Consider the following 16,909-nt stretch of genomic DNA (forward strand, 5'->3'; position numbering starts at 1 on the left):
GAAAATCTCTTATTTAGATTATAGGAATATTTGCCATCTCTTCCTACTGGTTTATTGGTGTGTGTGTGCACATGTGTGTGAAAGAAGAGCACACGAAGCAACGTCATAATGCTCGGAAAGAAGAAAACATTTATTTTTATTATAGAGAAACTGAGATAATAAATCAAAACTTCATAAAGAGTCATCAAGTCTTCCACTCCAATAGGTGTCAGGCATGATGTTAGAGTAAACTGTTACATGCTTATTGTAGGGCCAGCTAGAGCAAGAAACAGGTCTCTGAAACCAGGAGAGCTGTGTTAATTGTCATTTATTATTTTTTATAAATGTCGTAGTCTGTAGGGGCTGCTGTAACAGAATACCATAAACTGGTGGCTTAATTTCTAAACAATAGTCATTGAGAAATATAAATATTTCACAATTCTGTTGGCTGGAAAGTCCGCGATCAAGGTATTGGCAGATTTGGTATCTGGTGAGAAACTGCCTCCTGGCTCACAGACATCTGTCTTTTTGTTGTGACCTTACATGGTGAGAGGAGCAGGGAAGCTCCTTGGTGTCTTTTTTTAATTAGAGGATTAATTACACCTATAAGGGCTCTGTCTTCTATACCTAAGCATCTTTCAAAGATCTCACCTCCAAATACTAAAACATTGGTGACTAGATTTTAACACAAACACTAAGGACACAAACATGAAGTCTACAGCAACATAGGATGCTGAGAAAACAACAAGTAATTCTTTCTAAAGTGTCTAGGTATATAGTATGAAAGGACTTTTGATTTTACAGAAGCCTTCTTATGCTCAATTTGTGCGCATGATTTGTAGCATTTTCTACAACATCCTTTTAAGGATAAGGAGTATGATATATACTCCAGTTAGATAAACCTTCCACCAATAAAGAAATAATTTTATTAGTTTTGAGTTCAGTCAGTTGCCAATATTTTGTTTTTGCAGCTGAATAAACAATAAATTCAGGCAGACATTTACCTGTGTGGTACACTTGAAAGTTTAGAACACAAAAGTGAAAGTCATTCACTGTCATGAAAAAGATCATGAAGCTGAGCTGAATTAACTCATTCAGGGATGCATTTCTTCCCAAGGGAAACTACAAAGTTATTCATCACAAACTAACCTTCACTGCCCCCACACAATTAGACATTAGAGATCAGATAAAATGTCACTGCACTTACTGGACTTCCCAGGTTGTACAGTGGTAAAGAATCTGTCTGCTAATACAGGAGACACAAGAGACAAGGGTTTGGTTCCTGGGTTGATAAGATGCCTTGGAGTAGGAAATGGCAGCTCATTCTAGTATTCTTGCCTGGAAAATCCAATGGACAGAGAAGCCTGGTGGGCTACAATCCATGGGGTCACAAAGAGTCAGACACAACGGAGCACACAAGGCCTTTCTTTGGACCTTGCCAATCATGCTACAAAGTGGATTATCTCTGTAATGTGTGAGAACACTTTAGTTCTTGTTAGTTTTTTAATTGTTAACCTCACCACACAATATGTCTAGTACCAAACAGGCCACGGCCAGGTGTTCTCTTCATGTTGTAATAGTTTCAAGGAGATGGATAGTACAAGGAAAGTGAAAATGACCACTCGGGTCCCAGAAACCAGAACCTAGTAGTGAGCATGGGTAGTGGGTCCTGGCCAAACTTAGGCACAAGATCTTAATGGATGCACTTCTGTATTGTTCTGGATCTCACTAAGCAATATCTTCTTTATGCAGAGTAGTAGTGTTGAGGTTCTGGGCATAAACTTATTTCATCTCAGAATAAGTCTGTGTTTGGGCTATGAAAATGAGAAAACCCCACAGAAAACTAGTCTTAGAAGCAACACCTTGAAGTAATCTTGTAACTACAGTAAAGAATCAGCAATATAGTCCTTATGATCTAACTGGCTTGGCAGAGTGATGAATCTTTATTTCACTGAATGGAAATATTAAGAAAAATTATCTGGGTGTGGCAATAGTCACTCTTCCAGATACCTCTTTAAAAAAAAAAAAATTAAACATCACCCTTGAGGAGTGATCAATAATTTAAAACTGACCTAGGTTGAAGAATTACTGAAATACCCACTTCAGTTTATTTCTTAAGACTGCCTTTAGTTTTGGTGAATGAGAAAGCACTTGTTTCCTTTCTGAGAACTGCTGAGTTAGTAGGGAAGGAAGTGAGAGATGTTCAATTCAATTCTGTCTTGTGGGGGAAGGACAGGGCTGGGCTGTGCCTCTGAGCACCAGCTTCTGCTTTTGCGGGGCTGGCTTCCCAAGTAGCTGGTTCCAATTTATAAATGTCTGTAAAATTGGTTTGAGGAGTCCTACAAATGACCCCGCGTTTAGGGAGTGGCTAACTTTCTTTGCCCCAAACTCAGGGCCATAACTCAGAGGAATATTCTTAATTGGTTTCCTATCCATAAAAACTTTAAAGATTTGGTCAAACCTAAAGGGGGGGGGGGGGGAAAGAGGGTCTAATTTAAATGTTGCTTCTGTGAGAATTTTTTTTTTTTTTTGGTCTGTGTTGAAGAATATAACTTGAGAAAAACCTAGTTGAAGCATCAAGTCACATCAGATAATAATGATAGAATGAGAGCTTCTGATCCAGACTGGTAGTCTATGGGAGCCCTAATGTTGGATGTAGTTCTGCCATTAACTGACATGTTTCATTATTTATTTGATATTGAAATTATGCTTATATTATTTTATACCATTTTCCAACATTACATCAGTGTCTTTGGCACACTGGACCTTATCTGTCCATGAACTGAAAGTTTCTTAAGAATGTGTTGACTCTCCTGCTAATGTTGTGATTATTGTTGAAACTCATTTCTTGTGCTGTAATAGATCTATGCTGCTTGTTTGTAGATGTTTGGGAAATGGTGTGGTTGAGATAAAAATATTCAGAAAGATTCAAGGAAAAATTAAGTCTTCTGCCAACTAAATTCTCTGATATTCTTCTTAACATGTTACCATCTCAGATAGTTAATGAGATAATTCTCTAAAGTGCTATCTCACTGCTAATACTTTCATTTCTTTAGTCTGCTTTTTGACTCATAATTCCACCATTGCAATCTAACTCTAAAAATTACCTTCAGGCTGGAGGGCTCTGGGGTCAAGACTGACTAGATTCAAAATTCAGTTTGGCCTTCTCCGGGCTTCCCTGGTGGGTCAGAGGGTAAAGCATCTGCCTGCAATGTGGGAGACCAGGGTTTGATCCCTGGATTGGGAAGATCCTCTGGAGAAGTAAACGGCAATCCACTCCAGTACTCTTGCCTGGAGAATCTCATGAACAGAAGAGACAGTCCACGGGCTCCCAGAGTTGGACATGACTGAGTGACTTCACTTTCTTTCTTTTTGGCCTTCCCTGGCTATGTGGTCTCAGGTGAATTTCATCATCTGTAAAATGGGGATTAAAAATTAGCAATCACAGAATTATAGGATAGCAAGGGGGAAAATATTCCTTGAGTATCTACCATCTGTTAGGCACTGTTGGACAATTTGGGGCTTCCCAGGTGGCAGAGTGGTGAAGAACTCGCCTGTCTATGCAGGAGACATGAGAGATGCAGGTTTGATCTCTGGGTCGGAAGATTACCTGCAGGAGGGTATGGTAACCCATGCCAGTATTCTTGCCTGGAGAATCCAATGGACAGAGGAGCCTGGCAGGCTACAGTCCATAGGGTCGCAGAGTCGGACACACCTGAAGTGATTTAGCTTGCACACACACACGTCGGATAAATTTATGAGCCCATGTGATGCTCTGTGAAGTAGGCATCCTTTTATTTTTGGATGATTCAATTATGACCAGAAAGCTTAGTCAATTGTCCTAAAGGTCACACAGCTGGTAACTACTTTAAGCTCAGGTTTGTTTCTAAAGCATATGTCCCTTTCACTACATAACATGAAGAAAAATTTACTCTTTGCCCTCCCCAGGTGATGATGTTTCAGGGTTTCCCACTGCTATTACAGTTGTTTTGCATGTAGAAAACAAATGCGTGACTTGGTAGGTCATGACATGGAGGAAATTTAAATGTGGAAGAAGTGAAAGAGACAATATGAAAAAACGTCATACTGTATGATTTCAACTACATGACATACTGGGAAATGAAGACCTTTAAATACCAGTAGTTGTCAGGGATTAGGGGAGAGGGAAGGATGAATAAGTGGCACATAATATTTTTAGGGTGGTAAAACTACTCAGTATGATACTATAATGGTGAATACACATTATACATTTATCCAATGTATAATATTATAAATGTATTATTATACATTTAGACAATGTACAACACTAAGAGCTGACCCTAAGGTAAATTATGGACTTTGGGTGACGTATTAATATAGATTCATCAACTGCAACAAAGGTACCACTCTGGGGGGGATACTGATAATGGGGAGAGGTTATGCATGTGCAGGTGTGGAGTGCAAGGGAAATCTATGTACCTTCGTAACGTTTGCTGTGAACACAAAACTGTGCCAAAAAAAGTCTACTAAAAAACAAGCATAAAGAAAAGCAAAATAGTGAAACGGTGTAACCTGAGAGAAGAGTAAGGAAAAATAAATCTGCAAAAGAACTTATCTGCCTAGCGCTATAGAGTGAAAAACACGAAGTCTAAGTCGGACAACTTATGCGGACGCCCTGCTTGCTCACAAAGTTACTAGGTGACCTTCAGCAACCTACTTCACCTTTCTGGCGTGTCTGCGTGCTCAGTCGCTTCAGTCATGTCTGACTCTTTGCGACCCTATGGACTATAGCCCACCAGATTTCTCTGTCCATGGGATTTTCCGGGCAAGAATAATGGAGTGGGTTGCCATGCCCTCCTCCAGGGGATCTTCCCGACCCAGCGATAGAACCGGTGTCTCTTGTACTGCAGGCGGATTCTTTACCGATGAGCCACGGGGAAGCCCCCACCTTACTGGATCTCCGTTTCAAAATGCTTTAAAATGTGTCGGTTAAACTATCTCGAACTTCTCTTCCGGCCCTAAAATCACAGCTTTATGCCTAAGAACCCATCCCTACTTTTTCTTTCAACCCAGAACCACCACCCTCGCCTAAACCTTGTTCTTACTCAACTGCGTACTTTGTGACGTACCCGCTGGATCTTAAAACACAGCAACTGGTCCCCGTGACACAGAGGGGGTGGAAGACTGAATTCTGAGGGGGAAAAGAATGTGCGTAAGCCCAGGAGTTCCACAGCCAGCGGCAGTAACCTGAAAAAGACACGGATGGGTAAAACTGACGCACGTAGCGACGGCGGAAGCGGGAGGAGGGTGGGGTGAGGCCGAGAGCCGATTGGATGGCTGAGGAGGCGGGGCCCGCGCTCACAGCGCTAGGAAGAACGAGGGAGGAACCAGGGAAGCTGCGCGCGCGTCGCTCGCTGGTTTCTGCACCCTGGCTTCCCTTCTCCGGAGCGGGGAGGGCGGGTCGTAGGGCGTGCCGACGCCGTGTGACGTCACAAGGGGAGGAGCGACCCGAGGGTCCTGCCGGCGCGCGGGCGCGTTCCGCAGTCGGTGTTTGGGACGCTGGGTGTTCGGAGGCTCGGTCTCTGCTCTGGGTTTGGGATCACAGCCCAACCCTCCCCGGAGTCCGGGACGGACAGGGCACGCGCCCGTGTCTGTGTGTCAGCGGGACTCAGGACAGAAGCGTCCTCTCGCTGCCTTTTTTTCTTCCTTTTATCCAAAGAAGGGGGCAGCTCTCACGCTTGCTTTCCTGTCGCCCCGTTGGGAGCGGGGTTGGTGTGCGGAGTGGTTCGTCTTTTTTTCTTTTAAACTTGTGAGCGCTTTTTTTTTTTTTCCCTCCCCCTTTTTTAGGCTTAGTGCCGTCTGGACTGGTTTCCTCGGTCCCTGACTAACCGCTTTCTGCCCCTTCTCTCGCCACCCCCGCCCAAGGTCGCCCCTCCGCCCTCGCCCCTGGCCCGGGGTGGGTGGGAAGCTTTGTCCGGCTCCCTCCCCACCCGAGTCTCCGCAGCGTAGCCGCACCTGCCTCAATATGAACGGGGTCAGGGACCCCCCTCTTTTTATAAAAGATATTAAGCCCGGACTGAAAAACTTAAATGTCGTCTTTATTGTCCTGGAGATAGGTAAGTGGGGTCCGCAGCCCGCCCCGCCGCCCTGTGCGTCCCGGGACAGGAGGGAAGGGCACCGCCGCTGCGAGCCGGGGGCTCCCCTCCCCCTCTCCTCCCTCGCTTCTCCCCTCCCCCATCCACGTGGCCCCGTTGGCCCCCGCAGCCTTGGTAGCCCGCCTGCGGCGAGAACCAGGGGCTCTGCCTCTTCCCACCTTTCAGGTGCATTTTGATCCCGGAGGAGGAGTTAGCTTTTTGGAAGTCCTCATTATCTAATACACCCCTCCCCCTTTTGATTTTTAAATCTTCACAGGACGCGTGACCAAAACCAAAGACGGCCATGAAGTGAGATCATGCAAAGTAGCAGATAAAACTGGCAGCATCACTATTTCCGTGTGGGATGAAATCGGAGGTCTTATACAGCCAGGGGATATTATTCGGTTGACCAGAGGGTAGGTGTGCTTAAAAGGGTTGGGGAATGAGTGCGCCTCCAAAGTAGGAGTCTGCAGAATCCGAATTGGCGGACGCCCGGCACCTTGGCAAGTTCTGGATAAAGTTTAGTGTTTTCTGTGGGCCACTCCAAGGATTTTTGAGCCCCATCCATGTTTACCTGAGATGGTAGGCGGCGTTGGGGTGTAACACCTTTGCTTTTAAAAGTTTCCCAGTTTCAGCTGGGAATCTAAATAGCCACACCTTGTTTACAAATTAGGTAGATTTTTAAATATCGTTCTAGAATTACCCAGTCTTTTTAGTAGATTATTAAAACTGACATAGTTAATACTTCATCTTTTTTCATTAACTATGTAATGTAGTTGTCACTTAGTTTATTTCCCCAACCTTTACCCCTTTTAATAACTTTTGAAGTCCTACCCATATTTTATTTGTATACACATTTAGACCGTGTGTACTTAAATTGAGATTGTAGCTGGAGAATTTAGCCAGTTTTGTAGTGTGTCAAATTTATACACAGATGTTAAAAATTGAAAGGAAGTTTACAATATCTGGAAGGTGCATTCTTGAAAATGATTCCTTTTGCCTACTGTTGTAAGTCAGTGTTGCGCAAAACCCAGAATGTTGTGCAGAAAATGTTTGACAGATATCTATGATACCTCTGTCCAAGAGTTAGTTGGCAGATTGATTTTTAAAAATAAGTACATTCTTCTGGAGGGTTGGTGGGGGAGGTTAGAAGTTAGACTGTATTTACCAAGATTTACCAAGTTTTTAACTTTGGAAGATAAAATGCTAGAGAAGGATCTTTAGATTTTGGAAGCTTTTTGATTTACAGAATTATAATAATTCATTGGTCATAACTATAGGAAAAGTAGGTGGAGATTGATGTTAGCTTAGTGAATAGAATCTCTGAAAAGTGTTGGATCACCCTGAAAGTAGGAACCTAAGAGCCCTTTGATAGTATTTGACAGGTCTTACAGCACCTTCAGGAAGTGAGGCAGAGTATCATCAAAGGAGGAAGTGAGAGTCACGACTTAGACATTTTTTTCTCATACACTGTGACTCATTATGACACTGGTTAAGTCTTTTAAACTTCCACATTTTTAACTTGCACAAAAGAGAATTTCTACCAGGGAGAGTAGGGTGAAAATTAGCATAATTAAAGTTTTTTGGCTGCTGAAGTATCTCATCCAGTGATTAGAAGTTATTTTATACACTGTAAACAGCTTCTCATTTTGATTATCGCTTATTTTGTAGTCACAGAAGATACTTAGATGTGTCCATCAAAAAACCTGTGGAAAAACTAAGTCAGTAGCCAAGTAGTATCTGTAGGATCTTAAGGAGTATAGTTACTGAGGAGTACAGTGTAAAGTAAAATTCAAACCCAAAGAAATATAATATTTTCTAACTTCTGTTTAATCTTGAAGTTACTACGTTTTCTCAACTTTCTATAAAATGGGAATCCCAGGTGGCGCTAGTGGTAACGAACCTGCCTGCCAGTGCAGGAGACATTAAGAGACATGGATTCAGTCCCTGGGTTGAGAAGATCCCCTAGAGAAGGAGATAGCAACCCACTCCAGTATTCCTGCCTGGAGAATCCCATGAACAGAGGAGCCTGGCGGACTACGACGGTCCGTGGGTCCGTGGGATCACGAACGGACACAACTAAAGCAACTTAGCACGCATACCTTACTTATTAAAGTAACATACCCAGTGCAGTCTGGCCTATTTGTAAGGCCCTTAAATTCTTGTTGAATCTAACAACAGAAGCTTTGGAAGAAAGGTATACATCTCAATAATGGTAATTTGGATAGTGACATGTATATCAGAAAATCTTGCAAACATTGATCTCATTCCTGAAATAAGTGAAAGTTAAATGTTTTAGTGCTGCAATTCATGGGGTCGCAAAGAGTCGGACACGACTGAGCGACTGGACTGAAATGTTTTAGTTGCAGTAAGTTCAAATTTTCTCTCAAAATAGGTGTTAATTTTTACCTTAATAAGGGAAGATATTAGTGCACTGTCTCCTCAGTCAGTTTTTTGTGTAACAAAGTGATGAATGGAATCTTTAATAAATAACATTTACTAAATGAAAAGAAATACATAGTGTGAGACTAGAAGAGTTTTATTAACTTGTATTAAAAGATAAACCATCACTGTAGTTCATTAAATAATGCTTGGTTATAATGTATCTTTCTAAATCATGAAACTTAGTTGTACAAAGAAACAAACCTTGGGCTTATTTTATAATACTAAATTATATTTTTCATAGATTTGTGTATAGGATTATTTTGTCTAATGATACTATCTGAATTCAAAATTGTTTAAATGTTCAGCCATTGTTGCTAAAAATAGGGAATTTGGAAAAACAAATCAGTGTAAGATTATGATCTTAGTGTTTTAGCCCCTTCCTTGATTAAATTTACTTAATTTTTAGTAACTTAGGAATAACACATACTAGCCTGTGTTTTATAGAGGCAAAAGAAAAACTATTTTACCAATATCTGGTAGACCAATTACATAAGTGTAAAATTAAACACTAGGATATTGATTTTATATGTCCTGTGATTGAATAAGGTTAAGTCTCTGCAGTTTGAAAGTTCTCCCTTTGTTAATTCACTAAAGATGTTTGGAGTATAATAATGCTTCCTTTGCAAAAAGACTTCTATTTTCTAGGGTTAGTTATTGTTTAATTGTATCAAAATTTAGCAGTAGATTTTTCTTCATATTATTATTTAGTAGGTAACAAGTTAATCAATGGCAGAGACAGGGCTTAACCCCCACCTGCACCCCAGTATAAAAAGTTGAAGGAAACATACATATTTCCATAGAACTGTTTCTTTTCTTTCTAGGTATGCATCCATGTGGAAAGGATGTCTGACACTTTATACTGGAAGGGGTGGAGAACTTCAGAAAATTGGGGAGTAAGTATTAAAATATGTTTCATATAACCAAATAAATTACAAATAATATCAACAGAATAACTGGTAGGTATGAAGTATGCACCTCTTCCCTGACCTATTTTGACTGGTAAACTGAATGCTTCCAGCAGCTTAACTTTCTGTGTATGTGCTAGTTTAACAGCTATCAGGACTGTTTCCTGTGGTTGAGACTGTCAGTTTTTCCTGGCAAAGAGCATTAAGAAGCTGAACTTGAGATGATCCCCGGTGGGACCATTTCTGTCGGCTTTGGAAACATGTGTCTTTCAGGTGTCACAAGTACCATTTGAAGTAACCTCTCATCTAGTGAGTTTTCAGTTAAGAAGCTGAGTATTAGTTTTAGGCAGTAAGTTTAATTTTTCTTTTTCTCTGTTTATGGGTGAATATGTACCCATATGTAAAAGGACTTGAAGCAGTGACGATTGAAGTCCTATATTTATCCAGTCTAGGTACTGGACAGGCTGCCACAGTGTGAGCTTCCATAAACCACTACCCTAGTAATCTCCACCTTGACTTGGAGGAACCATCCTCTCTAGGGGTGTAAAGGTAGTTCAGTCTCCACACTGGCCTAGATATTTGGGATGTACTCATAAAGTATGGTGTAGGCAGTGAACCAGACCATTAAGTCCATTCTACTTGGTTTATGCCTAAGACACCTACTTAATATCTATAAAAATAGAGGATATCTAAAGGGAGAAGCCACAAATGGGACCAGAAAACAAAGGAAGAATGTTTTCTACACTGCAGGCATAAGATACTTTGGGAAAAATAAGCAGTGTTTGAGCTTTTTTAAGCTTTTAAAGATAATAAATTGGTAACACTGCTTCTGCTAGAAGGAAAATTAGAGTTCACTTCTGTTCATATTTAGAGTAATGTTAGAGCAGTGTGCTGTGAGAGATCTTAGCATCAGTCTTACAGAAAGATGCAGGATTCTGACTCAGCCTTCACATACATGTACAGTATTTATAATAATGGAGGTCAGTTACATGAAGAACCACTGGAGGTCACTCAATGCATAGTGACTTTGTGTTGGGGTCAGTATAGGAGTTACCAAAACTGATTTTAATTTGTGGGTTAAGGAGCTAAGAAAATGCTTATGTGTAATGTTAATTAATATACACCATAGTCATTTGATAAGTCTTGGGATAAACTGTTTTCTTGATAGCCTGTTGTCTTTTATTAATGCCTATAAAATCCACTTTTAACCTTGAATGATTATTTTTGCAGATTCACAGTGATTGGTCAAAGAATGACTATGACTGGATGAGTGTGTGAGTGGATCAGTGCAAATCCATCACCACTGCTGGAAAAACCACTCTGCAACCCTGTACATGGTTCAGAGGCATCAATCAGCCTCTGTGGAAAAATAGGACAAAGATATGTTCCTGTGTCCTTGATCTTTGACATTTAATTTTTGCAGTACAGAATTAGAACTAAAATACAGACTAGAATGTTTTTTAACATTGTAGACAATCAAGTATTTGAGGTTTTTTTTTTTCAATGAAACAAAGCTTTTAGGAAGTTTTACTGTAAATGAATAGAGTTAGTTAGGATGTTGCTGTTTGGTTAATTCATTGACATCTAAGTTCTTTATTCCTGTCAGTTATGCATATTATATAAAGGTTGATTATTTCAGAAATCATTCAAATTGTCCTTTATTGTCTTTCAGATTTTGTATGGTTTATTCAGAATTGCCAAATTTCAGTGAACCTAACCCAGATTATCGAGGACAGCAGAACAAAGGGGTAATTAATCCAAATGTATTGTCTGTTTTTATGATTAGGCTAATTTGACTGTGTAGTATAATTCTATGGCCAGGTTGCCAAGCTTTTCATATCCTAAGTGTAATGGAGACAGTTTTAAAAAGAATCTTTTAAAGGTTATTTTCATTTTATGTGTTTTGTGAGTCTGTATAGGATCTGAAATGGTGCTGATGAACCTATTTGCAGGGAAGGAATGGAGACAAAAATGTGGAAAATGGACCGGTGGACAGACTGGGGGAAGGAGAGGGTGGGATGAATTGAGCAAGTAGTATTGACATATATACACTGAAGTGAGGTCGCTCAGTTGTGTCCGACTCTTTGCAACCCTATGGACCATAGCCTACCAGGCTCCTCTGTACATGGGATTTTCCAGGCAAGAGTACTGGAGTGGGCTGCTATTTCCTTCTCCAGAGGATCTTCCCAACCCAGGGATCGAACCCCGGTCTCCCGCCTTGTAGGTAGATGCTTTATCGTCTGAGCCACCAGGGAAGCCTATACTGTGTGTAAAACAGTTAATGGGAAGCTGCTGTATGACACAAGAAGCCCAGCCTGGCGCTCTGTGACAGCCTTAGAGGGGTGGGACTGGGTGACTGGTGGGAGGGAGGTTCAAAAGGGAGGGACACACACACACATACACTTAGTTATGTCAGATTTGAGTTGTACAGCAGAAATCAACATTGTAAAGCAATTTCCTCCAATGAAAAATAAAATTTAAAAATTGTTTTAAAAAGCCTTGAAAGTTAAAAAAAGGATGGATGCATGTTCTATGTTTATTTTGAAATCTCCATTTGATTAAGTTAAAACTTTTTATTTTTATAGGCACACAATGAACAGAAGAATAATTCCATGAATAATAGTAACAATGTGGGTACAGGTACATTTGGACCAATGGGTAAGATTTTTTTTTTTTGGGCCTATTTGTAATCAGGTATAAGAATTAAGGGAATCTCTTATGCAAAAAAAATTGTCTTTAGGCAAAAATTAGTACTAAAAGGGAAAGTACTGTGAAAGAGGGAATTCTCAAATAACTACTTTTTCTAGAAAAAAAACATACCCTCTTATTAAGCTAATTTATTGAGCACATTCTGTATTTAAACATTTGGACCAGTTACTGCGAACACAGTGATTAAGAAATTAAGTTTTGATGATGCATTATGCTGTTTTTTGTTGATTTTTACAGAATTTCTATAATCTAGTAAATATTTATAGTAGATGCAGAATAACTGGTTATTTTTGTTTACTGAAAGCATTTTATCCGCAGATTAATAGCTCACCTTAGTTTTTCATATGCTAATAGCTGGCCTTTACCCCTCAAATACCCTCAAAGGTCAGTGGCTCTTATATCCTTGTTAAAGGTCTTTTGAAGCCTTTATTCTAAAGACTTAGGGAAAAATCTTTTGTGATTGTAATTCATTAGGGTGGCTGAGGACTTCTCTGGCTGCTTAGACTGTAGAGAATCCACCTGCAATGTAGGCGACCTGGGTTCAATCCCTGGGTTGGGAAGATCCCCTGGAGAAAGGGCATAGCAATCTATTCCACTATTCCTGCCTAGAGAATCCCCATGGACAGAAGAGCCTGGCGGACTGAGGTCTGTAGGGCCGCAGAGTTGGACACAGCTGAGCACACAGCACAATGTGGCTGGAATTTACTTGACCTGTTGGCTACATGTTTTGGCACAGCTCTGATGATTGTTATGTTGTGGGACACTTTGCTGTTTTTTCCTTTAAAAAGTTAGAATTATAGTCTCTCTCTTAAAACACTACTAACCTTATTTGAATCAAATGCCAATACTCATATACTATTTTTCTTTTACTCTTGCCCTCAATACAGGTAGTACATTATGCTTTTTTCCTACTTTGTTATTATCTCATTCAGTTGCCCAAGTTGCTCTTTTCCCTCACTCCTTATTGATACAAGCGTCAAGTTAATACATTTGAAGTAATTACACATTTGGAAAAACCTAGAACTCACACTGATTTTTTTCCAGTAGTTTACAAATAAAGGTGTTTGTTTTCCATAATATAAGCATTAATAGCATGTGTTACCACTTCAAATAGATGTAATTCTGTCTGAAAATGGTGATTTTTTTATATTCTTTTTCAGGAAATGGGGTTCAGACTGGCCCAGAAGCGAGGGGATGCCAGTTTTCATATGCTGGTAGAAGCAATGGCCGGGGACCTATAAATCCACAGCTACCAGGAACAGCTAATAATCAAACAGTCATGACCACAATAAGTAATGGCAGGGACCCTCGGAGAGCCTTTAAAAGATGACCTATGCCAAATACTCACATGTAGTTTTTAAACTACATGCCCTACTTGAACACTTATTGCACTTTTATTTATTGTTAACTGTGAAAACTGTCCTTTATCTGTTTCTTTTTATGTTTTTGGTTTGTTAACAAGAGTGGTTTGTTTTTTATAGAAGAACTATTAAGCTGCTCGAGTCTCCTATTGAAGAATGGGAACACTCTGAAGAATAGGGGCATTTATTTTTAGAGCAAAAAGATCTTTGGATATCCTCTAAAAAACCTGCACCCATTTCATGGGTGAGTTACTTATGCCATCAGCATTTTAGCCTCTATGAGTCTGTCTTCTATATAAATTTTGTAATATTTAAAATAAGGCTTAGTGGGAGATGTTCTTTTGTCTTAAATACAGATATTGCCAACTAAAGCAATAACCACCAAAAAAACACAAAAATCTGGTCAATGTTAACAGCAATTTTTGAGTGTGACTCCAGGGAATGATTGACTTCTTGAGTGATTGCCATTAAGATTTTCCAAGGACTGAATCATCCTAAACTCTTGTTTTGTTACCAAAAAGCATATTCTTTATCAGAATTATGGAATAGAATGTGATCTGTATTATGACAAATTTTTAGAAGGAATCTAAATTTATTTTAGGGTAGTCCTATTAATATTTATCAGCTTTGTGCATTACACTGAATGGAAATTTAAACCTGAGGCCTTGAATGTTTATTTTTTGAAACTACCATGTCAAATATTGAAGTTTAATTTGAGGGAGTTATGAAGTGATAATAAACATTGATCTAACTTTTACAAATTATGGTAGATAAACATTATAGTGAAGGCAACTCAAATTGAATTTATGTAGAAATATTCAATCTTATAGGGTCCTGGGTACTTGCAGAAAATCAGCCTGGAGTGAAAATCCTAGGTTCTTACTTATTTGAAGGGACTGTGTATGTGTGTTTATTGTCAAAATTTCTGAACACAATTCACAAAGCCTTATCAGCAGAAGTTAAGAAATGGCTCTCTCAAAGAAGCAAATACAGCTTTATTTAGAAATATAAAGGTTAAATTTACTCATGTGATGTTAAATGGTGTCCAGTTCCACTTTTCACTGTAGTGTGGATAACTGGAAAATTTTTCCTTTGTCAGAATTAAACTCTTCTTCAAAATTATCTCTTGAATAAAATTTGCATTAATGTTAACAGACCTACCTTATTTTTGCTCTTTTCATGATTTACAGTGGAGAGCCAGTACTTTTTTTTTTTACTGTAACTGTAGTCATGACTTTAGCCTGGGTGACTACTCAGCTCTGTATTTGTCACTTTGTCTTTTTTCTCTCACCTAAAATAGCAAAATAGTTTAAGTAGGCTTTGTTTTCTGAAAGTGCCATGGCATTTGAATATAAAAATCTGTGCCAGATATTTATTTGCTCTAATCCAGTTTCTAACAGTGTGCCACATGTCAGGCACTGTGTCGGTAGTGTTAAGGGGTAAAGCAAGTAATGAATAAGCTCAAGAAGTTTCTTTATGGTACTTAAGTAACTGGGGATGATACGTTATAGAAATAAGTTTTCCCTTTATTCACATACTGATTAGTATAGTTCATTTAGCTTTGTGATTAGTACCTTTTCAGGATGTTCACAAAATTACAGATGTTTGAAGTAAAAAAAATTGCAAATTAGTTTTTTTTAAAATCTTTACGTAAGGGTAGAAGCCCTAAGACTGAGTTATTTGTGGGAGATTAGTATTAAAGGTGATTTTGAATGAAAGAATTTTAGAGTTTTTAAAAAAATAATCAGGCAATGGCTTGCTGAGATGCTAATCCTGGCCTGATTCTCTTCACCTGTGATATTGGACAAGCTGTTCACTTAAAACCTCTGTAAACCTTAGGTTCCAGAACTATAAAAATAAGTAAGTGATATTACCCCTTTAGAGTTATTTAAGATTTTTCCAAGTGAATGATTAGAATGATTTCTAGCTCCTAATAAGCAGTCAAATGTTTATTGTCTAATCATGTCTCAAGAATAGAAAAAAATGCAGGAGTTAGGTGTGGAGGTATTGTTACCCTTTAATGTGTTGAGATTAACTAGAGAAAGACCTTACATTTTACTTTTGTGATTGATGTTTGCCTCAATAATTTAACCTTGCTGTTCTGTGGGTTTTTTAAAAAATCATTTATTAACAAATTTCTTTTTTCTTAAGGGAAGCCTCCAAAACCAAAGCAAAGTGAGTTACAATTCATATTGAATATTTGCCTTCTCAGCCTGCTTGGACAGTACTCATCAAGAAGTTAAGAGGAAGAAAGTTTCCCACCTTCCCCCTTCCTGGCGCTTTCAGCTAACAACTTCCTAAGTTTAAACACCTACTGAAAACAAAGGCCATTTGATTATAGAAATACACACTACTGGGTTTGGGTCCCACTTTATATTTCTAAGTCAGTTCTGAAGTGGATTGAAGTGAATTGAAATCTCATTAGGCAGGTGGCCCCTTCTCTCTGGGTAGGTTCATTGGGGGGTTACTATAATACAGACTTGGAAACATGAAACCCATAAAGCAAGGTGGTGTTACATATTAGTGAAGCCTGCAGGATGCTTTCCCATGGACATTTTTGCCAACTTACGTTTGTTTGGTTCCTATAGTTTTAGTAATTGCATTTTAAATTTGAGGACAGTTTAACTTGAGACTCCCCTATCACTGAGAACTGAGTATTTGTCACTTGTAGTTTTATCTCTTAACATTTTAAGAGAATGTTTAATTTGCTTGATTGAGTAATAATGCTGAGGGAATGATACTAAAATAGATGCAAGGTTAGTAAGATCAATGATCTGTATGAACATGTAAAGTAATCAGAAGGTGGTTAACCGGCCCTAGAAAGTTTTCTCAGAAGGTACAAATTTGAGAGTATTTTACATCAGTCTTAAGACATAGTAGCAGTTCTTAGTTTATATGGATCAGACATTCCAATTTACTGACATGCCTTCCTTTTTCTTATACCTTAATAATAATTATCATAATGTACCATAATGACAGATTGCTCTAAGCAATTGTAGGCTGCTGTGACCCTTAATTAAAGAGACTTTATTCACAAAGGTTCTAGAAACAACAAACAAGAAAACCACGTGAAAAGCAGTTGTTAACATAAGACTTTCACACCAATTTGTCCCCTGTCCGATGGAAGTGAACATTTCTAGTAGAAGAGAGTCACATTTCTCTGGTACAGGATTAATGATGAGTAAAAGCAGATATACTTGGCCATAGTGACAATCTGAGTATTGAGGTTCCAGCCAATTATTAAATAGATGTTGGGGTAAACAGTCCCGCATTTCACAAAGTAGTCATAATGACTAACAGTTGAGATACGCTTTTGAGGAAATCTAATTGTGACCTTGGGAAAACAGCACTAACCTGAATGGTATGTTGTTAGGACTTGAGGGGGAGAAACTAGGAA

The 16,909-nt window shown here is 39.1% G+C and overlaps 1 protein-coding gene and 1 long non-coding RNA gene across 6 annotated transcripts; one reads left to right on the top strand and one right to left on the bottom strand.

Moving 5' to 3' along the window:
* Positions 1–292: 292 nt before the first annotated feature.
* On the bottom strand, positions 293–5,267 carry LOC138434057 (uncharacterized). The gene is made up of 2 exons (XR_011254624.1): positions 5,088–5,267; positions 293–3,393 (listed from the first exon to the last, which is right to left on the bottom strand). It is a non-coding gene; the product is annotated as an uncharacterized lncRNA (long non-coding RNA).
* Positions 5,268–5,320: 53 nt separating this feature from the next.
* Positions 5,321–15,865, top strand: NABP1 (nucleic acid binding protein 1). 5 transcript variants are annotated; one of them, XR_011254622.1, is made up of 8 exons: positions 5,351–6,074; positions 6,370–6,508; positions 9,359–9,430; positions 11,115–11,190; positions 12,028–12,100; positions 13,312–13,443; positions 13,633–13,756; positions 15,664–15,865. XR_011254622.1 is itself a non-coding variant. In XM_069577899.1 (7 exons), exons 1-7 carry the CDS (start codon positions 5,984–5,986, stop codon positions 13,704–13,706), a joined length of 657 nt encoding a protein of 218 aa, XP_069434000.1. In that variant the 5' UTR covers positions 5,492–5,983; the 3' UTR covers positions 13,707–14,664. The 5 variants fall into 5 exon arrangements, 3 of the variants coding, with proteins under 3 accessions (XP_069434002.1, XP_069434003.1, XP_069434000.1); XR_011254623.1 differs by having other exon boundaries at positions 5,492–6,074; positions 15,669–15,865; XM_069577899.1 differs by lacking the exon at positions 15,664–15,865 and having other exon boundaries at positions 5,492–6,074; positions 13,633–14,664.
* Positions 15,866–16,909: the final 1,044 nt, after the last annotated feature.

The sequence above is a fragment of the Ovis canadensis genome, chromosome 2 (assembly GCF_042477335.2).
Source record: "Ovis canadensis isolate MfBH-ARS-UI-01 breed Bighorn chromosome 2, ARS-UI_OviCan_v2, whole genome shotgun sequence".
In the NCBI taxonomy this organism is placed as follows: domain Eukaryota; kingdom Metazoa; phylum Chordata; class Mammalia; order Artiodactyla; family Bovidae; genus Ovis; species Ovis canadensis.